Source organism: Rhinolophus sinicus, linkage group LG11, assembly GCF_036562045.2.
Source record: "Rhinolophus sinicus isolate RSC01 linkage group LG11, ASM3656204v1, whole genome shotgun sequence".
NCBI lineage: Eukaryota > Metazoa > Chordata > Mammalia > Chiroptera > Rhinolophidae > Rhinolophus > Rhinolophus sinicus.
Genome location: NC_133760.1, coordinates 53,461,233 through 53,485,268, shown reverse-complemented (window position 1 = coordinate 53,485,268; position 24,036 = coordinate 53,461,233). Strand labels below are relative to the sequence as shown.

Sequence of the window (24,036 nt, the reverse complement as noted above, 5' to 3'; positions counted from 1 at the left end):
TGATGTCAAACATTAAATCTTAAAACTCTAGACTCATATTTCTGTTTTTTAAAAACATTTTTTTTTTGCTTTGCTTATGACTTGTTACTTTAGTATCTCACTCAAGATGAACTCAAACAAAGCTTTCAATGACCGATTTTTTTAAAAAAGCAGCTGAGGGAACAGAAACCTTTTTCAGGTCATGTTCCAGATGTTACCATTTTTCATGGGATTCCATTTGCTTACTGGGCCCTCCCCACTTTTTCCCCTCAGCCTATGATTTATGATAAAATAGACCAAACATGTCAGGAGCGCACAGCCTCAGCTGCAGCTGAACACAATCAGACGCTGCCTTCCCTCCCGATGCCTGGCGGCCCGCCCACAGAACAAGGCCCAGACTTACGGTTTTGAAGAGCGCATAGTGTGTCGGTGATGCAGACAGAGGCCTGGCTGAACTCGGGAAGGAGGATGGGCAGAACCTCTGGCCTGTGTCTGGAGGGGAAGACGATGCATAGATGCGATTTTCCAGTCGCTCAGGCTCTTGCTTGTAGGATTCGAGAGGAAATGTGTGCTGCTTGGTCACTTGGGTGGGCGTGGACGGGGAGGAAGAGAGGCCCGAGGCTGAGAAGGAAACCACAGAGTGCTGTCAGAAGGCCGGCTGAGGTGGAGGGAGGCACAGCGAGACTCCCCCACTTCCCAGGGCCCCAGATCTCAAGTGGCAAGAATCAAATTATTAAATCCTAAATATTGGGGGGCAAGCTTTTATAAACCTATTTCTAACCCCTTAGTATCAGCGGTGTCCAGAAAGTCCCTCGTCATCCAACTTGAGTCTTGGACAGGGTCCCCTCGCTGGGAGTAGGGGTGCACGAACAGTTCAGAAGTTGCCTGGCTCGGAAGACTTCTTATACATGCACACACCGGACACTGTTTTCCTCCATTTAGTCGAATACTGTTTTGTCCCCTTTCCTCCCCTATAAAGCATGGTGCCGAGAGCACATGGAGCGGAAACCATACTACTTGAGATAAGATGTTGGAAAGTTCCTTGAGCACTGAACAGAGACGGAAGTCAACACTGCAGACGTCATGTGACGATATACATTAAGGACCAGACGAGACAAGCTATTACTATCAAAAATCTGCCCCCTAAATATTGTCACTGAGTTTGCAGTAGTGAGAATTCACTATGAAGATGAATGTGGGGGGTGGGGGACGGGACTGGGAAGGGACCTTGCCAAGTGAAGATTCAGATGGACAGGAACTAGGGGAAAGCAGATGGGGAGGCTGTGCAATGCAGGAGGCGTGGTTCGGGCAGGCGGTCCTCACGAACAGCAGACACCATAAGATCATTGTTCTGGGTGGGATTCTGTCATCCAAAGAGATATGTCAGCGTCCTAACCCCCAGGACCTGTGAACATGACCTTATTTGGAAATATGGTCTTTGAAGACCCTATTTGAAGGCATCAAGTTAAGATGAGGAGTTGGGTGGGTCCTTAACCCAATGTGAGGAGAAGATACAGAGACAGACACACGCAGGGAGAAGGCGTGTGATGGTTGAGGCAGAGATGGGGGTGATACACCTACACGCTCAGGAGTGCCACGCGCTGCCGGCATCGGGCAGAAGCCAGAAGAGCCCAGGAAGGGTTCGACCCAGAGTCTCAGAGGGAGCACGGTCCTGGGGGCACCTCGGTTTCCAACTTCCAGCCTCCAGAACCGTGAGAGATGAAACTGCTGTTTTATGCCACCCAGTGTGTGGTACTTTGTTACACAGCTCTAGGAAACTAACAGTACAACACTTTGGCCTGATGTTGATTTGTTTTCCAAGAGACACAGGCTCTAGAGATTGGTCTGGTCTTCCCATCTTACAGGTAAGTAAACAAAGGTTTCACTTTAAATTTGGTATTTAAACCAATCACTCAAGTCAAAGCGGACGTGCTGCTGGCCGTGGCCAAGGCCCCCTGCTCGCTGCCTCTGACCTGGACGAAGGCTGCTCAGCCACCAGCCGTAGCCTGGGTCTCCCTCGCCGTGCTCCGCTCCAGGCGCCTGTCCTCTGTCCCTGAGCACAGGTGTGTCCCTCTTCTGCTCCCAGCCTCACTTCCCCCAGTGGCCTCCCAGCCGGCTGTCAGGTCAGCCGGTTGCCCATGTCCCGACTCTCCCAGCCACGTGAGCCCTCCTTCCCCTGAACGTGTGTTATGAAGACATGCTGTAAATGTCAAGTACGCACGTCTCTGGGGCAGGGATCCTGCCCACACCCTCTGGGTCCCCATAGCACCCAGGGCTGTCTGGCCAGGGGAAGGTGCTTGGTAAACGCCTGGCCAGCCAACAGGTAAGGAGAGAGGAGGGAACAAGGAACGGGTAAGGCTCAAGCTTAGCTCGAATCTTCTCTCCCTCCCTGTGCCCAGAGAGTGTGAGGGTTTGTCTTTCCTGGTGGGAATTCTGGAAGCAACCAGTCAAAGGAGTGTCATGTCCCAGGGAACCCCTTTTCCCAAGAAGCCATCCATGCCAAGTGAGAATCCATGCTCCCAAGCCCCAGGCCGGCCTCCAGGCGAAAGCAGGAGACAGAAGGCTCTACACTCAGGCCCCAAACATTTTGGAAATAGTTTTCTCTCAAAGGTCCCGAGAGCAAGGCCTGCCCTGAGGTGGGGCTGGGGATGACAGGAGTGGGGAAGGAGGAGAGTGAGGCCCAAGCAGGAGGAAAGCTGATGGCTTAGCAGCTCCTGAGGGGTGGACGGCGCAGTCTGGCAGGCAGGATGCCAAATGGGCTGCCTGGCGCAGGTCCCAGCCCTTCCCCAGGCCAAGCTCCCAGGTTGTGGCACCAACGTTCCCCAGAGATGCCCACAGAAGGGCGAGGAATGAGAACGCCGGCCAAGGCTCAGAGGGGTGTGCCAGCCTTTCCAAGGGCTTTGCTGGGACCTGGAGAAGCAGCGCCCACGCTGTTGTGTTTGTGGAGCCGAACATCTCCCTGGCCTCAGGCCCCCAGCCTGGTGGCATGTCCTTCACTGGTTCTTCCAGTGACAGAGTCCTCAGCAGACACAGCAGCCTGGCTTCTCACAGTGTGGCCGAGAATGGGCTAGCTCCCAGCATCACAGTCGAGCAGGAAATGTTAGGGTCTGTGCTCCCAACTGTCCCCTGGCCACTGGAGGCAGAGCCCCATCCTACGTGCTTTTTGGAGGGCCCGCCCTGCTTTTGGGGGCGAGGCTGGAGCCCCAACAGAAGAGCAAAACAGAGCAGATGGGGGTGGGGCGTTTAGGCTGAAAAGCTTGCACCACCAACCACATCCTACCAACCTGTGAGAGCCCCTCCAGCACAGCCCGTCTGGGGGCCTCCGTTCTTCATGTGAAGGGAGGGCCGGCCCCTGTGGTCTCAGCACCCCTCAGTCAACAGAGAAAAACACCCGTTTCCTCACACAGGGCACCTCTAAAGCAGCCCTCCCCCTTGCCTGTGACTGGACTCCCAGCCCCAGCCCAGACTTTCTGGCTCGAACCACGCCCACGCAGGACTTTTCAGAGGCCCAGAGGAAACCTGGACCTTTAGCAGAGGCATTCTGGCAATAACTGTCGAAACTACAAATGCACACATTCGTCACAAACAATTCCGCTTCTGGGAACTTGTTCCGCAGACGCATTTGTGTAATTGCTAAACGGCCAGGGTACGGGGTCATTCATTACTAGCATGGGGCTTGGAAAAGCAGAGACTAGAGACACAGATGCTCGTTAATAGGAAGAGGTTAAATAAATCATGGCACATCCGCACAGACAGCCCCGAGCCGCTTCCGGAACGCGGCAGAGCCCATCCTCCTCGTCTCCGAGAGAGCATGGGAAGCGAAAAAAGCCAACTGCAGAGCCATCTGTGTAGAAGGGTGCCATTTATAGTTTCCAAAAAGGGGGAACGAATATACATACACAGATATTCTGCCCGTCTGCATATGTCTAGAGTGTCTCTGGAAGACTCTGGAAACACTGGCTGTATCTGATGATGGGAACAAATAACTGGCCAGGAAGACTTTCATCATAGACCCTTTTCTATGTTTCACCTTTTAAATCATGTGAACGCAGCGTCTATTCAGAAAATTACTCTTTTCTGCCACTGTTCTGCTTTTGCGCCAAGAGGCTGGCTAACACCGTATGTAAGTGCCTCCTGCCTCCTGTGGGACCTCCGGGAGGTCTGTCCCCTCCCATGCCCACTACACTAAGAGAAGCGCTCAGAGGGCAGGGCCTGGTCTTCCTGGGCTCCCTGTCTTCTACAGAGCATGGGCCCCCTCTCCCCTCATCTCTATGCACACTCACTCTCTGTCTGAGCGAGGCTGGATGAAGCCCAGCTGCCGTCGTATAACGGACATCCATCACTGGTGGAACCCCTCGCCAGTTCTTTGGGTACAGAACATCAATTTCTCAGATGTAAATGATTAAAGAGACTGTGACTAAGCAGCTTGCCATCTAAGAGGCTTCTTTAACACAGAGACTGCAGCGTTTGCTTATCGGGTGGCTGCCACTGTCCTAACCCAACCCGATCGAGGGCAAGAGCACGTACGGGCCTAGACAGAACCGTGCCGAAGTGTCTGGGACGCGGAGGAGATGAAGTGGGCTTCACCTGGGGGTGGGAACAATTGGTTTCTAGCGGAGTGGAATGATTCGCCAGCCCCCTCAATGCTGCTCCTTCTCTCCGAAATCTTTCCATGTTCAAAAGACACTTCCATCTTTCCACCTGCCTTCCTGTCTCCTCTCTCTCTCTTCCGTAAGGAGTGGTGATTCTTGCGGGGAGAACAGTCTTGTGGACCAAAAAAAGGGTAAAGAAACATTGTGGGGAAGGGGACAGGTAATATGACGTGTGGATTACGAATGAGTGTGTAGTTTAGGGAAAGAACTTTCCTAGAACCAAAAATATGCCCCTTCTTTTCACTGATACCCGAAATAACTTTAAGAGAGATAGTCTTGCAGTAACCACGTTTTCTCCACCCCGCAGAATGTCTGTTGTTTGCAAAATGCTTTACACACTCTTGCTGCATTTGTTCCTCAAAGCCACCCGGCAAGGGGAAGGGGGGGCGCAGTTTATCACCCCACTTTACAGGTGAGGAAACATGACTGAAGAAGTTACTTCTCCCAGGTCCTTTCGTGAGTAAATAGCAGGCGTCACAGTGTCTGGGCTCCAAATCCTAAACTCGTCTGCTATGATTAAACTGGGGTATTGCCAAGAGAGAAGGGACATAGAGACTGCAAATCACACTCTGGGTGTGTGAACTGCTCTTCCAGAAAGTGGGGCTTCACAAGCCAGCTTGGAAAGCACTAGATGCTTGAAGGGGTGTCTGGAAGGGAAAGGGGTACAGGAAGACAAGATGGGCTTGGGGCTTTGTGGACTTCCTGTGATGGGGTGGCCTTGGGTGGACTTCCTCCAATGGCATTTCTTTCTCGTGTCAGTGAGAAAGATAAAGACATCATCAACAGAGAAGTGACTTTACCCCCATTCATGTCATTTTACTAGCGTGGGGGAGAGGGACTATCTCATGAAAGGAAAGTGGGACAGGTAAGAAGGATATTCCTAAACTTGCTTTTTAAAAATATTGATGTCACAATCCACAAATAAAGAGGAAAACAGGGCGCTGCAGACCCAATCCCCGATTACTTTAAGTAGGCCGCTTTATTTCTCAATTGTAGGTTCCATCTTTCAGGAAAACTGTGTCTGATCGCCAGCTGCTGGGCCAAGCACAGCCGTTGAGGGGGAGCATGTTATGGCGAATCAGACAAGTCCCACCTTTCCGTCTGGTTAGGGAAAACGGGACAAAACCAACCCCAATCCCAAACCTATGCACGCCGACAATACCACGCAATACACATTGAGAGTCTAGTGCGTGTAACACCAGGCAGGTGCTCGAAGAAGGGGAGGGAGTCCCGACACTGGCAGGATGGGGGAGCTCCCAGAGGCACTGGGGGAAAGCACTGAGCCTCAACTTCAGAGCGTGAAACAGATCTGCCCCAACGAGGCTGGGCCGGGGCGGCAGTCACCCTGCAAGACGGGCAGGTTTCTCGTTTTGTTCTTCTGAGAAGCCCTTCCCTCCCTCGCTTGCTTCTTAAGGACTTTGTTCAGGGCCGCTGTCCGCCTCTGAGCAGGACAATGCCTTTGATTCTCTCCGGGCAGCAGCCAGGACAAGTGAATAGACTCAGTGAGGGAACAGAACCAGCTCCTGGCAGGCACACAAGGCACCGGGCAAGTGGCTCCAGACACCAGGGAGCCCGGAGTGGTGACTTCACAGGGCCAGGCTCTGCTGGCATGAGCTGCGTCTAGAGAGAAGGGGTAGGAGAGAGGTCAGCAGAGCCCCTGGAGGAAAGTGAGCAGGGGCTGCCGACCGACAGTGGTGGGCTGGGAAGCAGAAGCCCCCGTTCCAGGCCTGGTTGACCCCACGAGCCCTGGCCCTTGAGCAAGTCAACCCCTTGCTGTGGCAAAATAAACCAGGTAGACCAGATGGCTCTGAGCTGTGCACATACACACCCCCCTTCACACCACCCTTGGGGCAGCACCAGCCTTTTTCATGCAGATGGTCAAAAACATCCTTACCGACCGTTATGTTCCTAAGAGGCACGAGTGAGAAGAGCAAAGTTTCAATTCACACCGGATGAGGGGTTTGCTTATATGCAGGTTGTCAAACAACTACTGCTCGTCAGACCCTCAGACCGGAGGGGGCTTGTGACATTTCTGACATCGGAAGCATGGTGACGTGGCTCATAGGGGGATGGTGGCACAGGGAGGGTACGTCAAACAAAAGCTCACAGCCAGGGAGAGGCACGGTCCCTGCTGCTAAGGAACCAGGCCACAAAGGGACACTGGAAGGGACAGAAATCCCCGGGCAATACACAAAGCAGTGGATGCACCCACCCCACCGGGGGCTGGGTGGTGTCCAGCACACGCTGTTTCGCTGATGAGGCCTTTTCTCAACGGGAATTCACTGCTTTAATTTTTACCCTTTTCTTTCTCAGCTTTCCCTCTGCCTTCTGAACCTCTGCTCGTCCCTGCTTTACGCCTCGCCCCTGGATACCAAGGGTTCACACAGTCACCGGCCAGCTCTCTCCAGGGCCCCTGCTCCTTTGCCGCTGGCTGCTTGGAGATTTTGTTCCAAATGCTCCAGAACTGCCCTTCTCCTGAAAGACACCGAACAGGTGTCCTTCTCAACCCCACGCACCCACCAGGGCCCCTCGTCTCAGTGGTAGTTTCTTGACTCTCGTCTCAGGACCGGCCTGGATGGCGTCACAATCTGATGGCGTTAGTCAGCTCTGGCCACCCCAGGGCTTACTATCAAGTCATGTATTGACTTGGAGTAAGGCTTGGGGGCTGCAAGTTTTGCTTATGGACTCTTCTTAACAGTCTGCTTTATAATCTTTGATAATTGAAACTATTCAAAATATGTCAGAGAATGTCCCAAGTATTATTGCAGTCACAGCATTATGGCAATGCAGTGGGGGGAAAATTTCTATTTAAAAATACCAACTTTGGGCTGGCCTGGTAGCTCAGGTGGTTGGAGCGCCGTGCTCCTAATGCACCAAGGTCGCTGGTTCGATTCCCACATGGGCCAGTGAGCTGCGCCCTCTACAGCTAAGATTGTGAACAACAGCTCTCCCTGGAGCTGGGCTGCTGTGAGCAGCTGTGAGCAGCTGTGGGCTACCGGTGGCCAGTGTGAGGGGCCCGCAGCCGGCGAGAGCTGCCATGAGCTGCTGTGAGCAGCCAACCGACTGCCTCAGCCGGGGGAGCGCAAAGCTCGTAACACCAGCATGGGCCAGGGAGCTGTGTCCTACACAACTAGACTGAGAAACAACGGCTTCAACCGGAGGGGGGGGGGGGGGGGAGGTGAAAGAAACGGGGAAAAAATACCAACTTCTTTTAGGACACTTTCTAAGGTTCTTATTCTTCTACAAGGAAAAAAAGGCATTTAAAAAAAGTAAGGTCCTCTGTGTCTCATCACTAAACCGTTGGCTCTAGCATACTGATGCTTGCACGGGTACACTGGCAAAAGAAAACAAAACAAAACAGTGGTGGGGGAAAGGAAGTAGGAATTTCGCAGGGGCTCACTTTGAATCAGCCCTAGCGGTGTGGTGCCAGGCTCTGGGGTGGCCCTCTGGGGTGGCCCTGGCCTTGGGAGGGCTGTGCCCTCTTCATGCTCCTTTGGAGGCCCGAGCTCTGCTTCATGGACCCCCAATGTGACCCTACATACTTGACTAGCGCAGAAAATAAGAGCATATGTGTCTTTTGATGTAGGAGCTCAGAGGCAATCCTTGGGGAAGAGAGGAGAGAAAAAGCCTTTAGTTGCCTTGCAGCAAGAGGGAGAGATTCTAGAATAATCCATTTCCCATGTAAAATGGTTTCTGTAAAGTAATTTGTTATGGATTCTCCAGTGAAGGGGAAACCACTACAGACCAGTTGTTCCTGATTAAGGTCTTTGTGGAACCACAAAAGCAACAGGCATCGTCTGGTGCTATACAGATGAGTTCTGCTCTGAGTGTGGCAGAATCCGGATAGCCCCCACCAAGGAATCATAGCCAGTGAGTGACCCTAGTGGACAAATGTCCTATGACTTCATTTTACAGTGGAAGAACCGCAGACCGAGAAGTCGTGTCAGGACGAAAGGCAACAGCTGGAGCAGAATTTGGGCCACACACAGCAATGACTTGGGTCTTCAGCCCCCCCCAGTTGGGTGATATTCCTGTGCCCGGGGAGGTGTCAGACTGGACGTCACAACCATGAGTATATGTGAGAGCACACATTCTCACAGGGGACAGCCAGTGCCAGGAGTCAGAGGTGGGAGGGTGGGGCTGTCTGGGGCCCCCACCACTGCACACAGGCTCTCGGTGGCCTGTCCTAGGCTCCTTGCCACCCCCAGGCAGGGCACAGCCTGCTGGCTGCAGGCTGCACAGGGTAGAGGGCACAGCGGCAAGCCATGACTCAGACATGCTGGATTTGGGGGAGGAGGAGGGACTGAGCGGACTTTAGGTTCCTTCCTGGGTCAGCGTGGTGACTGTCACTTCCTGAGAGGACACAGGGAAGGACGCTAACTCAGTAGGAAGGCATGCAGTTTCTGAGGTGCCTGGTGGGCAGGGGAAGGCTTTCTCGCACTTCCCACAGGTGGGGCCAGAATATTTATGGGCACGATTCCTCTGCCCCCACAGCCCTGCACTGCTCAGATGTGCTCTAAGGTCAGGACGAGACTTCTATGCAAGTTCAGACAAGTCTGTCTAACCTTGATCTCTCTGAGAAGCCTGTTTAGAACACAGCATTGTTTAGGCAAATTGTTCCTGCAAGGCCAGCCTGTCTAGTGCACACAGGGAAGGCTATGATGTAATTGCAAATCTGGTTGGAGGGGACATGCGGGGTTAATTCTGCTGAGATAGGACTACAGGGGGGTCCACCGCGGAAGCCACACAGGCCTCCTCTCTCTGTGCCTGGGACATGGCTCTGTCCCCAGCCCCTCTTGGAATTCCTGGTCATCCACTGCCTGCTTATTCTTCAAGTCACTGGGGAAATTCCCTAGAACCGGGAAGTATGCGATCCTTAAATATTTGTGGGTCCCAGGACCCTTTCATAATCTGATAAAATTAATAAATGAAGTGTGGACACACAAACTCTCTCTCTCTCTCTCTCTCTCTCTCTCTCTCTCTCCCCCCTTTCAGAAATAACCTCAGGGCAATTCTAAATCTCTCAAAGCCAGGTTTGAAGAATCTGAGTCCCAAGGGTTCTCCAAACATTGTCATAGTCCTTATTCCCGCACGGTGGCTGGACTCCCATGGCGTCGGTGGCTGACAGTACCTGTGTCCACACTGAGGGACCCACAATAGCAGAACATGGGGCCTGAAAACGGACTGGGAAATGGAGGAGATGGCCAAGTCAAGAGGATGCCCTGGGCACCCCAAACTAAGGCCCCGGCACAGGGAAGCTCCTGCTTCCTAAACTCTGCAATTGTACCTTGAGTTTTTTTCTATACTTCCTGCGCTGTGCGCTACTTTGAATCCCTCAGAAACTTGAGATAGATAGTTCTCTGACTGCCACCCCCCCAGACTGTGGGCCCCTCCCACAGGGCTCGATGCCCCAGTCATTTGGGTGCTGGGCTGTCGGGCCTTTCCCTGGAGGGGCTCCCAGATGCCCCCACCTCCATGCTCTGGACTCAGAACAAGTGAGCAGGGGCTGTGGGTGACCCGGGAAAGGCTCTGAGCCACTGTCCCTTCCCCGAGCTGCATCCTGGGTCATTTTCAGTTGTGCAGCTGACAGGTCAGGATACACGGTTGGACCAGGCATGATGGCATGTGGACCCGGGAGCACAGTGTCCCAACCTCTACTCTGGAAGCAGGAGGAGGAGGCAGGGCTGGGGAGGCCGTTGTGGGTGTGTGAGCCCTGCCAGGCGCTCACCTTCCTGCTGGGTCCCCGCAGGCCAGGTGGCAGCTGGCAGCTGGTCCCGGGTATTCCCTTCCTGGGGTGCCGGCTGCAGCCAGCTGCCACGGGACTCCAACCAGGGCTGTCCTGTGGGTCTGTTGACTCAACACATCACCTGACACCACCCGCCAGGCCCTCTGCTTGTGACGTGCCCGGGAGGCCTGGCAGGGAAGCCTCCCAGGCCAGGTTTCTATGGGGCCAGAGCTCAGCTCTCCTCGCTCCCCTCCCACAGAAAGGGCCTGTGAGCCATCCTGGGCATCTGCCCACAGTGATTAATGGGCAGTCTCTCCACGGAGGAGGGAGAAGGAAGGAAGAGCAGAGGGGGACGAAGCGTCTCATGTTGGAAACACATACTGCGTCCTTTGAAAAACAACCCAGAATCTCAACCCAGGGCTTGTCTCTGCCCTAAACAACAACACAACAGTTCTGGGAGTTCAGGCCGTAAGCAACAATGACACCTCATAGCTGAATTTTTCTGGAACTAGGAGCATCTTTCTGGGGAGTCAAACATTCCTTGCCTTCCAGCATCTGACCCACAAGAACCACCATTGCTAGGGCTTGTATTATGGGCTGGGAGATGTTAGCATGATGTTGGGGTTTGGAAAGCCGCCTCCCAAAGACCTCACCTGCTTGATCAGTCTTGCAGGGCATGGAGTCTCCTGTGTCTACACACTGTTTTCCCTTGAAAGGCTCCACGCCCTCAGCATCGCTGCCACAGGCTGATGGCTGGTCCGAGTCACGGTTCCCCAACATGGGACACCGAAGAGGGAGGAAGATGGGCAGAGCCCCGGACTCTGGTGCCCAGTGGGTACCACTCTGGTGCCCAGTGGGTACCCTCTGCCTCCACATAATTTAATGTTCTCTCTGGTCTCCCCTCATGGGGCTTCCAGAACCGCGTCTGAGAAATGCTATCAGCATAGTGCGCTTAGGGAGCGGCTTTCTTCCCGTTTTCCTTCTGAGTCACTCGACAGCTTCGGCACCGATCGTTGCGTACATTCATCTTTCGTGAAGCCGGCGCTGGTTTCTAGCATTAATGATTCCTGCTTCGTATGCGCCCAGCACAGGCCAACCTTATAAAATTACAGTGTGCGGGAGCTAGTTCTTTACGTGTCCTGCGTTCTGCACGGAGCACAAGTCGTGGAGCCTCACTCATTGCCGGGCGCCCAGCACACCCGGTGCCTGGCACACCCTCCCTGACCGGTGGGTATTCACAGAGCATACATGGCAGTCCTTCGGTGAACAGAGTACCCAAACAGCACCACCCGTAAAAGAACAAACGGAGAAACCAGATTTCATCAGAACTTGAAACGTAAGGTCTTCAAAAGATACTGTTAAGAAAATGAAACGCGGCAAGTGATAGGGAGAAAATATTTACACGATACATACGTGCTAAAGGATGTGTATCCGGACTATACAAACAACTCTCAAAACTCCACTACAAGAAAATAATTCAACAGCAACAAAAAAACCAGGCAGAAGACGAACCAGGTATGTCACCTAAGAAGATGTACCAATAACAAGCACATTAGAAGATGCTCAACATATTAATTGTGGGGGAAATGCAAATTAAAACTACAAGGAGACACCGCTCCACACCTGTCAGCCTAGCTGGAAATATTTAAAAACTGACAATGCTAAGTGCTGGTGAGCAACAGGCATTCTCACCCATTGCTGATGAAAACGCAAAATAGAACAGACAGTTAGGTGTTCACTGCACACACTGCTCCAGGGAACACTGTCCCTCTTGGTCCCCGTGTCACTTCCCGTCCCTTCTTCCGGGCTCTGGGTGTGTGTGGGATGCAGGGCCACGGTCACGGGACCCTGAGTGGGTCACCAGGCTTGTGCTGAGGGAGCCCAGGGAGGTGTCACACATTCCTGGCCTTCCTGAAGCCAAGTTTCCGACGTGCTGGGAAGCCCTGCCAAGGGTAATGTGACATTTACATGACACCTGGTGAGACTGCTGGCGGTGACATAACTGGAGGAAGGCGGGTGGGGGTGTGTCCCCTGGGCACAGAGCCTGTAGCTAGGCACAGTCTGATGACTCTGTGTTGTGTAAATTAAAGCAACGGTCACCTGTTCGTCCGCGTCTCGGCTTAACCTGCTCCCTCCGATGTGACCACAGAATCACAAAGCCGGCCACTTCTACCTTTAGTGCTCTTTAGCCTTCCTTCCCCCAAGAAAGCCACTGTAGAAAATAACGATGAGCTCCTTTGGGAAGAGGAGGCAAGTGCCACGGCATGAATTACTTTGAGGGGCTCCCAAAGGATAAGCCCTTCACAGCAGGTGTCTGTGACAGGCCGTTCTGTGGATCTGCTCACACCATGTTTACTATGGGCTCCTTGAGGCCTGGCACGCAACTGGACACTGGGCCAGGGGCTGCGGACACACTGGAGGAAGCACAGCCCCTGTCCTCTTTCAACTTATTCTGCAAGGACTTCAGTAGCAAACTCCTAGTTCTATCGCCCACCAGGGCTGCTCATGTATAAGCTGAGCCTCCGTGTAGCCATCAGTGAAATGGGCAGATCGAATTTGAACATGTGTGCAGCTACCTCCCCCAGGTAGCAGGGATACCTTCGCGCCCAAAGCGTGCTGAAAGCTGCATTTCTTCATGAGGATCTGGGCAGAAGCAGTAAGGCTGGGCACTGGCCTAGCCCTTAGCCCAGCGTGCAGGACACCCTATGCCCACAGGGGATTGGTGCCGTGTAGACAGGTGGAGACCACAGGCACTGCGCCTGCCAGACCCGCAATATAGTGAGAACAGTCTGGGTTTCCTCTGGTGGAAAAGGTAGACCCCACTCTGTGTACTTACTACTCCAGCTCTTCAGGGGCCTAAGCATGTAGTCTGGCTGCTGGCACAAGAGCCCGGGGTGGCCAGCTGCTGGGGTTTCCCAGGGGGCGACCTCAGATCAGTGTCTCCTCCCCAGCCTCTGCCGGGGCTGCCAGGAGCTCCGCAGACCTTCCTTCTATTTCAGCTCCCAAATACCTTGTTTTCCTCCTCCCCGCCCCTCCCCCCTCTCCTTCCTTCTTTACCATTAAGAGTGTGGCTCTGAGAAGCCTAGTGGTGCTTCAGAGAAAACCACAGCCCACCTGGGGCCGACCTGCAGTGTTGGAGAGAGTGCAGGGTCCCTCAGCCATGCTCCAGGACTTCATCGTGCATGTAATAAGTGGCTTCTATGGTGACTGGGGGGAGGTGGGAAAGTGGGGAGCTTTGGGGGACAAATCGGGGTCTTCTGCACTGCCGGCCGTCACCCAGCTCTGAATGTCATCATCTCTCCTGGGACCTAAAGCAATCACCGCTTTTTCCTGCCAAAATATCAGATGGCTAAGAGGAAACCACTGCCCACAGTTACGAAAGGTGCAACCTCCCACCCATCATCAAAGCTTCAAAAAATGGTTAAAGATCCAGCTGAGGGGTGGGCTGGGAAAACCTCCCCTCTCCTTTCAAGGCCAGTAACAATGGACACAGCTGGAAGGAACAGATTGGAAGGGGCAGCCATGATGGAAAGTGAAGACGGAGGAGCCAGCATCGCTTGTCTCATGCTGGCCAGTCCTCCCCCGGGAGGGGAGAGAGCCCCAGAGCTCTAGCCACAGCTCTGTTCATTCCAGGCCTCTGTCAAGCCGGGGCTGCCACCTGGAGGCTCAGCCCCTCCCTTGGCTCACCTGCCGCAGATTCTCTGAGAAATGAAAACCTGGGCCCTGCCCTTGTAGAGTCTTGGACCGAGACAGGCAGTTGGGCAGATGGTCCATCACATCTGGGTCAGTGGGACCCAGACAGGTCCAGGCACTTGGGGGGTGCACCCGGTGGGGAGGGCCAGGGCATGAAGATAGCCTCGTGGGAGAACAGCGGCCTGGGGTGGTTACAACAAAGTGGACCATCAGCTGCGGTGACTCTGGCAGGCTCCCTGTTATTTTCCCTTGAGAGCCGTGACAGCTAACCCGTGTTTCAGTAGGAGAGCCTGAAAAACCAAGTTAACGGCTAGCATGATGGCCTGGCCGTTCGTGTTTCTGGGCAGGGGTCTGGCCTGGTGACTAAATCCCCCAGAAGGCCGCCTTCCTCCCCAGTGACTGCTGCCGACTGGGTCCCAGTAGACCTGGGGAAGTGCCACCCGGCTGCGGGGGTGCCTGCGGTTCCGGTCTCAGCCCCCTGCTGAGAAAGAGGAGCTGGGGTTACCACTGCAGGAGACCCAGAAGCTGGCGGTGCCACAGATTCACCCCGGGTGAGACGGGTATAAGGAGGGGCCCTTCCCACCGCACATGTTTCTTTTTTGGTGAAGAAATGGCAAAAGGGCCTTCCAGAGTCCTTTTGCTTTGACCTAATCAACCAACGGGACGATAAGCATTTACTGGGCACCCACTGCACAGAGAAGTGTTTGCAGGGGGATATGAAAAGGCCAGAGCCGAGGTCCTGTGCTTGGGACAAGGGCCAGTGGGACGGGCTGAGGAGACAGAAGGAAATCTATGAGCTCATTAAGCCACAGTACAAGGAAGCAATGATTAAGTTTGCATAAGTCCTATTTGGAAAAAGAAAAGATGTTCATATATAAATGAAAGTCAGATAAAATAAAGAGCCTGATACACAGCAGAGGCTGGGTGTTCGTGTGTGTGTGTGTGTGTGTGTGTGGGTGTGTGTGGTGGTTCTTGGCAGAAGCGGGCCTTTGAGACTGATTAGAATTAGATAAATGGGGGGACACAAGGGTAGGGAAGCAAGAGGGTTGTGGAGGGGGACAGGGACGCACCACAGATCAGTGCCCTCAGACTGCAAGAACAGTACGCCTCCGTCGGAGACGGCTATCCCTGCCAATGTTTGGCCGCATCCAAGATTAATGGAATAGTCCTACTGAAATCTTGCAATGCAGTTCTGAGCAGCGAGGCTTTTTTTCTTAACATTTAGTAGGAAAGAGGTCATTGTATAAGTCATCGCAAAATGTGTCCCTCCCCCACAAAGGGAAGAGGAGGTGGCTTTCAGCAGCTCCCTCCACGGCACCCAAATACGTTACGTTGAGTGAATGAAGCACACTCTGCGAGGCTCTGTTCCGGGTGCTGGAGGCCGAGAGCCGAAGAGGGGAGCCCCAGCCCTCGTGGAGCTCGGTGAGACACTGGTGACTTGCAGTGTGGGTGGGGGAGCAGCAGCATAGCATCCCCAGGAGCTTGTTGGACACGCAGACCCCCAGCTCCCAGCCATAGAACCTGAACCTGCCCTTGAACGGGGTCCTCCAGTGACCCTCACACACAAGAGGGAGAGCTGGGCTCCACACCAGCAGTTCAGAACTTGAGCAAGAACCAGGTCACCGCCGGCTTCTGGACCCCACTCTCAGAGATGGGGGTTTGCCGGCTGCATTCCTAAGTCCCCAAGTATGAGTTGGTCTGGGACCCACACTCTGAGAGCCAGCTGCTTGGGTTCTGTGGGGAGCCTGGGACGATCCTGCTGGGCCTGCACCCCGAGGAGAGGCCTGAGGGCGGCTTTCTCCTGCATCCAGGCCCAGTCCCTCGCTCTCCACGCCCGGTCCTGCCATTCAGGAACAGTCTAGCTCTGCGCCCAGCCCAGCCAGTTCTCAGCATGTGTCCTGCCCATTTAGAGACCAAACATCTCCGCAGAACGCATACAGCCTGGGACTCTGCAGAGGCGTCCCACAGGAGGTCCCGGAGTTTCATGCAGACCAGACCACAAAGAATTAAGAGACAGCCTTGCTGTGCCAACTAAGTCATAAAGTGCCGGTAAAAGCGCACATCAGAGTGCCAGCCCTTTTCTCCCTCATCTCTCAGGGGTTAGTCGTGCCCCCACGGGCCCCTCCACGCCCTTTGGGGCTGGTGCCCAGGGAAGAAGCCTCACTGGCAAGCAGGTGACACTGGCTCGGCTGGGAGCTGTCACTAGGCCAAGTGGAGCTCTGAACAGAGATGCTGAATTATTCAAACTGTCCCTCCACAGGAGCCAGTCACTAGCCACGTGTGTCTATTTATATTTAAAATTAAATCAAATGAAAACTTCAGTCCCTCCATGGGTTGAACTGTGCCCCTCAAAAGGATATGTTGAAATCCTAACCCCCGGCCAAAAAAAACTTGTGAATGTGACTTTATTTGGAAATAGGGTTTTTACAGAAGTGATCGAATTCAAATGAAGTCATCAGGGGGACCCTAATCCAATATGACTGGTGTCCTTAGAAGAAGAGGACATGGGAACACAGCCACGCACACAGGGGAGGAAGCCACGTGAGGACGGAAGCAGAGATCGGAGTGATGCTTCCACAAGCCACGGACGGCCAGCGCCCATGCGAAGGGGGAGAGAGGCGTGGAGCAGCTTCTCCAGCAGGGCCTCCAGTCGGAGCTAACCTTCTGACGCCTAAATGTTACACTTCCAGCGTCCAGACTGCGAGAGAGAAATTTCTGTCATTTAAGCCCCCCAGTTTGTGGTGCTTTGTTCCAGCAGCCCAAAACGACTACAGTTGCACGGTCCACATTTCTGGGCTCAACAGCCACGCGTGGCTAGTGGCTGGCCTACGCAGCAGCACAGATGGAGAACACTTCCGTCTCTGCACCAAGTTCTGGACACTGGCGCGCTGTCATGCGCCTTTATAAGAAAGACGCAAAGATGAACAGTCCGATTTTCAGAAAAAGCCAGCTTTTGTTGGGCTGGCCCGGTTTCGTCTTCCATATTCTCCTTGTATCCCTAGCTCCTGTCCTTTAAAAGGGAGACCCACCCTCATTGTCAAAGGGAAATTAAAAGGCTCTCCCCACTGACATGGGAAAAGTCACCTTGACATTTAGGCCAGAGCCTTCGTAAATGCCAACAGCAGACGGCTGCCATGCAGGTCTACACGGACCCTGAACACCAGATCCACAGAACAAGCCCACTCCCGCAGCCTTGCCAGGTGTGTCCCCATCTCCTCGTTTAACTTACCTCTCGTTTGTCTCCACATCACAGCCACTCTGCACATAGACAAGTGCAACGCTGAAGTTTAACGCTCACCTGTTAATAATTTATTCCTCAAGATGAGGCATTCAGAATCCCAAGAACCTCAAGTGAAAATATCCAAATTGCTGGATAATAAGACCGATACCATGAATTAACGATCATGGGAGGGACGGAGGGGCACGCCCTCTAGGACAGAGGAATTGACTGGGGGAGTGGGATGGGGGTGGGGGGATGGAGGACCCGAGCCCAGAGGTCAGAAGCTGGGGGTTCCAGCCTGAGAACCAGAACAAAGCAAAGTGGATGCTGATCTGTCAATGGCACACCTTTGCCTCCCAGCGTTCTCACACATCCTGTCCCTCAGCTCTGCCTGGACCGTTTCCTCCCTGTAGCCAAGCTCTCCAGAGTCCAGCACACACGCCCGGCAGAGAGACACCACCACGCACACTCCCTTCCAGCCTCTCACATTGCCTGTTGCTTAAACGCTACTGCCCATTCTCTGACCTACTCAGCAGTGGGTGCCAGAGGCAAAGAAGAGAAAAAGAAAAGTGGCCCTTCTCCACCATAGTGAATAACGCGCTGCAGAGAGACTGCAGTTGCTCCGAGCAAGAAATTCTGTTTGCAGAACTCCGCTGGCTTTCCAGTGTGTTTCCTACTTACTCTACCAGTGGGCAGATAAATGGTGTTTCCTGCGCACTAGGGTCTCCCGCCTGGATGGCAGCAATTCCGCTCTCAGCTCTGGCCCGAGGCCCTGCGGGTTCCCCCCCTCTCCTGTCCGTATCATTGCCGCAGTGAAGTCGGATCGCTCCCCTGCTCCCACATCTTCCTGCTGCTCGGGTCTTTCAGAGTGTCGTGATATTGGAGCATAATAGCGAAAAGTGCACACATCACGAGTGCATGCATTTGCACAAGTGAGCGCATCTGTGTAAGCAGTGCTCAGATAAGGAACAGAAGGTAAGTCCCCTGAGGAGCCCCCTTTGGGGGCATTGAAGGATTCATGGAACTCCTACAGGGTGCGGGAGAGGTTACCCTGCTTAGGGACACACAGCACAATGGGAGGAAGGCTGGGAAGTGATGGACCAGGTTTTGAACCCCTCGGACCAACCCTGAGCTGAAGGAGGTTTCTTTGGTGTGTCAGAGTCTAGCTACCGTAAGACACACCACTGACTTTACCAGCCAAAGGCTGAATGCATTTTTGATAGCAGCAGCTTAATGAGAATTTCTCAACGTTCTGATACAATGTAAATGCAGCCGGGCTGAGCTTCCGGCTCCCTGGGCCCTGGACAGAGGTGCTGATGTCTGAAGTACATGATGAAATGTTCTGTTATCACACTGCTTTGGAAACCCCTCTGGTATCAGTCGGCCGAGGCTGCCGAGTCTCTTTCATTCCTGCTGATAAGAGTGAAGCCCACTGCCTTTTGAACAGTACCAAGAAAAGGAAGGATCGTTATGTTTGTTCCCCTCGCTCAGTCGGGCACACACACACACACACACACACACACACACACACACACGAGGTGGAAGTTAATAAGAATCCTGCGGGGAAAGTTGGTCAGGGAGCCCCACAGAGGGTCACCCCAGCAGGCTGAACACAGAGCCAGCATCTGTCCACTGACATTCATCCACCACATAAAGCTGACCTTGGGGACTGGCAGGGGCGGTTCCTGCCCCAGCTGAACTGCCTGTGACAGACACTCCTCAGGGCTGTGTCTGCGTGCACACACGGGTGTGTAATAAGACGCTAGGAACACACGCAGGATGGCATTGTGGCTTGTTCGTGCCGTGCCATCCTCCGGCGAGGCCGTGCCCCCTCGAGGGACCGGGGGCAGCTGTGATGACACCTCCGCTAGCTTATCAGGGAGCGTGACTCAGGAGCCACGTGCCCGTCAGGCAGCTCCTGATTCGCTTTCTTATGTAAGGGGACATGGGACACGGCCATGTTTGGCCAACTGAGCAGCTATGGGGAACAGTGAAAGAAACTGGGACTTTTCAGGGAAGGGGATGTGAGAGTCAGGTGTGTTGGTTTTCACCAGGACCCAGAAAGAAAACAATCCCATTTGTCCAAAAGCTCAGCAACCTAAGCGTCTCCTAGAGATGCCATCAAAGATTCAAATGAATTTCTGTCTCTGTTGAAGTGCCAGGCTCTGGGGTCCCCATCCCACTAAAGCAAGAGCCACAGGCCTGCCTCTTCTCCTAGCGCACCCCGCAGGGGGCATCATGCCACTTCCAGGAGCCTCGGGGACCAGGGCTGGCCTCAAAGGGGCCCTTCTGGCCAACCCCACCTTGCCTACTGCCCTTTCCTTGCCACTCCCGCACACCAGCTTCACGACCGTGCCCTCTAACTCCCGAGGTCAGAGCTGCTGCGGGGAGCGTTTCGAGCCTGCAGCCTGAGTCTTCTGAGACCTGCTTATCAGGGTCAAGACGAAAGGACAACGCACGTGGCCCTGGCTTGTCTCCCGAAGGCAGGTCTGGAACAGGTGCGTGCTTCCTCGGAGTGAGGGCTTCGATACCAACTACTTACACAGCAGATCCTCATCACAGGGAAACCAGCCCAAAGGGGTTTGCGTTGGGCAAGGGGAGCCCCTGGTAAGAGGCGCTTCAAGCCCACCAAGTGCTGTCAGGGCCCCATTTCTCCAAGCCAAGTAGGACCTCAACGCCGAAGCCTTCTTTGGCCACCCCTGGGGACACAGCCCACAGAGCACACGACAAACCACTAACAATGGCCTGGTACCAGGGACAGGAAGTGACTCCGCCATGACTGCAGCAGCTGCACCCTGGGCCACCTTCCCTTTTGCAATCACAGCTACAAGGGCAGGGCTATGCTGTCACAAGGCACGTGGCCCGGTTGGAGTCCCTGGGGCCTGTGTGGCAGGCACACTGGCTCTTGCCGTAGAATGCCACTTCGCCTGTTGTAGCTGGTTTCCCAGCCACCGTGCATGAGAAGCAGAAAGCGGAGGGGCCCAGGGGACACTGGAGGGAGGCTGCCTGCAGGACACCCAAGCCAGCAGCAGCTCAGTCACAGCCAGACACAGTGATGCTGCTGAGTCAGCATGAAAAGAAGGCTAATTACGGTCAGCGCACATTCTGCTGCCTGGGAAGTCAGAGTCCAGCCTCCTAAGCGCCGGCCTCTCCTGCCCCTCGGGCCTGGACCACCAAAGGTGACATCAAGCTTTCCCTGTAGGTGGTAATGACTAGTTAGAAGGACGGTGCTGGAGAACCTGCTCCCAGCCCTGGGCCAGGAAGTCACGCTCCCTCCTCCTCCTGCCCTTAACTGGTCCGATTCTCAAGGGGTCCACCTTCACTGGTCTCCCCAGGTCACAGAACAAGGGTCCTGAAAGGGTCAGAGCATCTCCCCACAAGGGACAATGATGCACCGCAAAGGTGAGTCCTCGGAAGACACCACAATCCCCAACCACGGGGTCACGGGAAGCTGGCGTGTGTGCAACCATCACCCATCTACTTCCACAGGCCACGTCTATGCTTTCCTGTCACCAGCTGAAGGCTTCCTGACTTTCTCTCAAGGAACGCATCCAAAAGAAAGATGCCCACCCGCGGGGCTTCTCCAGGTCTTTGTCACAGCAGCTTAAGCAAATGCCAAGTACAGGCAGCCTGTAGAACGCATTCTGGCAATTGCTTCTACTTCTCAAACCTGACCTTGAGGCCACTGCAGTTCCAGGCCCCTTGGCTCCGGGGGAGTCAGCTAGCCAGGCCAACGAGTGGGAGAACAGGGCATTGGATACACAACCCCCAAGGTGTCTGCCTACAGGACACGCCGGGGAGCTCTAGCCTCACTTCCTCAAACCTCAGGACGATTAGTACCTGGTCAGAGGACACACTCACATCCCTGGGTAACAACTGGGTCATGTCACTAAAACCCAGTGCCTCCCTCTCAGATGCTTCCCAAACCGGAGAAGCCTTCGTCCAGGCCACACGGCAGTTTGCTGGCCGGAGAACTAATGGCTGCGTGTACGTATCCGACAGATGGGCTGGAGACCTGGGGTCGCACGTCCTTGGTGGCACCAGCATGGAGCTGCGGGCAGTGCTGCTGAGGTGTTGCTGCTCTATTTCCAAGGGGCCCTCCCTCTACTAACCAGTGGCCACAGAAGCCACTGAGGGACCTTCCGAGAAACGCACTCCTGCCCTCTAGCCCCTGTGTCAGCTTCTCTAGCATCTCCCAAGCTCAGGGGATCAGTTGGGTGCCTCTGGCGGAGAGGAATGGAAATTAAAAGGCCAAAAGCTCTCTTCAGCAGCAGAAGTCTCTCTTCTGGGTGGAGGGGCTGAGAACGACCCAGTTCTCTAAACCTTCTGATGCCCCACCTAATTCAGCCATTCAGCTCCGTGAGAGGAACGGGGGCGGGGGGGGGGGCGCCCCTGAAGTGGTCCCGCTCCCCCGCTTCCGCAAACACAGGACACACAAAGCACTGAGTGCCTGATCAAGAGCCAAGTTCAACAGCAGCCTGTGGGGGAGCTGGGCCAGGTCCACAGAGGGCTCTGAACGGGCCAGCCGAGCCTGCAGACCTGCGGCCTCCAGCGGCCAGCAGGCTAAAGGCAGCCCTGGGCCCAAGGCACAGGAAGTGCCCCCCAGCAAACAGGTCAATATTTAACCAGAAAACTCTCACCCAACCCCAAAAGGGTGGGATAAGGGCGAGCAGGGACGAGGTACCGGAAGGACCTCAGCGAGGTGACACTAGCCACCTTCTGTCACAGGGCCCGGTATTGCTGCCACTGGAAGGTGGGGAAACCCAAGTAGGAAGAAACCCAAGATCACTCAGCTGAGCTACACTTGAACCCAGGACTGTCTGGCTCCAAAGCTCAAGTTGTTTTTCTCCTCAAACTCTCCATGTAGCCAGCTATTGTTCAATATTGTGAGGGGAAAGTATGATGGTGATCTCTTCCTCCCTCCCTCCTTCCCTCCCTCCCTCCCTCCCTCCCTCCCTCCCTCCCTCCCTCCCTCCTTCTTTCCCTGGACTCAGAGCAACCTAACTAATGAACTCAGAATTCTAGGAACTACTGGCGTCTGCGCTTGCCCTCAGCAAACACTGTTCAGTAAGGCATTCTGTTGCCTGTCCCTCCCCCGCTGTCAACCTGAGACCTTCCTGTCACTGGGGAGAGTCCAGGAAAGGGAGGACAGAGAATATAAATCTCTTCTAAGGAGCATAAACGTTGTTTGAATTCTGTAACCCTCTCCGGTAACAAAGTGCCTCTGTAATGATGGATTTTCAGGTGCTGAGTCAGCTGGGTGAAGGACCGCGGCCAGGGGCTCACGGTGCCCTGAGGTCACATTCAGCAGCAGCATCTGCTACCTCAGCACAGAGTTAGTTCTGACTGGTGCCCAGTTAAAAAGAAATCACTGCTCCCGCTGAATATGCTTCCCTCTTTCTACACCAGTGTTACCCAGAGAACCTGGCAAAGAATGGTGTTAGCACCTATTGTTAACTGGCCAAGTACAGGACAGGGACGGCTTGTAATGGCACGTAAGGGACGTCCTCAGCGGTGCAGGCAACTCAGCTCCACACAACCCAACAGCATGGTGTGGCCACTGGACAGCCAGGTGGCCTTGGGCTACACCAGTTAAACCGAGTGCCCCAGATGGGAGCTGCCAACAGCTACCCTCAATTCTGGGCGCCGGGGACCAGGATATGTGACACTGGGTATGTGGGGGACTCGGTGGCTGCTTCGCATTTCAGAAAGCCTTTTAGAAAGAAAGCCTTTAACAGCAATTGCCCAGTTCATAATTACTGAGCACGTTAGGATATGCACTTCAGAAAACACTTGCGTTTAATATTCAATGGGTTAATATATTTAAACACCTTAAGTCTACTTATTTAGTCCTCAAAACTGATGAGGCAGATGTTATTACCTCCATTTTACAGATGAAGAAACTGAGGCACAGGAAAGGTAAGTGACCTGCAGATATATAATCAATCTCTGTTGAATGAATGAGTGAGCAAATCGGTTACCTGTCACTAGAAATGATTAAATAGAAATGCAGGACACCTATGAGGGTGACCAAGAGGAGATTAAAACATCAGCTGCAAGAGCTGCTGGCCTGTCTGTGGACTCTGCGACATTCTGGAAATCCTTAGACCCCAGGACTCTTCCTCGCCTCAGCCCGGCAGTGACCCAGTGAACACAGGACGCAGGCCAGCTGTTGGTGGAGTGACACTGGCTGGCCCCACCTTCCCTGAAGGGACTCAAGCCTGGTAGCAGCCTCCAGACTTCCTGCTGCTGCTCCTGGGGTGACGTTCCCCCCTACCTGGTGGCTGGGCTGCCTCTCAGGTGATAAGCAGCTGGAAGACCCAGTGTCAGGGTGTGACTAGCCACCTGGGATTCAGCCTTCCTCCTGCAGCCTGCCTGTCACGCGGCATAACAGGAACTGGGCAGCCTGGTGTGACCCCCAGACGTCCCCCAACGCTCTGCCAGCTCTGCTGTGAATGAACAAGAGGGGTTTGCACGCCTGAGTCTGGACCTCCTGTATGCTGGCCCCAGGGAGAGGTGGCCACAGTGGGACCTCTTTTCTCATTCCCTAGTAATGACTGCTCTCAGGCCCACAAGTCTGTGAATGGCTGCCACAGGGGTAGCCCTGCAAGGTCTCTTATTCTGGTCCACTGGGGCACAGAGGACCCCTGTCCCCCACTGACAAGACAAAACAAGCTGCTCTTCTTGGCTCTGACAAGCTGACCCCCCCCCCCCCCGGAACCAACCCTGGCCTCACCAGGAGACAGTTCCTGGGCTGCCAGCTGCAG

The 24,036-nt window shown here is 54.3% G+C and overlaps 1 protein-coding gene across 4 annotated transcripts in view; it reads right to left on the bottom strand.

The window, feature by feature from the left end:
• Positions 1-24,036, bottom strand: part of PRKAG2 (protein kinase AMP-activated non-catalytic subunit gamma 2) — a 189,673-nt gene that overhangs the window by 66,982 nt on the left and 98,655 nt on the right. For all 4 annotated transcript variants that reach the window (XM_019712807.2, XM_019712806.2, XM_019712808.2 and 1 more), the window contains one exon: positions 383-600. In XM_019712807.2, the coding sequence (XP_019568366.1) occupies positions 383-600 (218 nt within the window). The remainder of the gene's footprint in view (positions 1-382; positions 601-24,036) is intronic.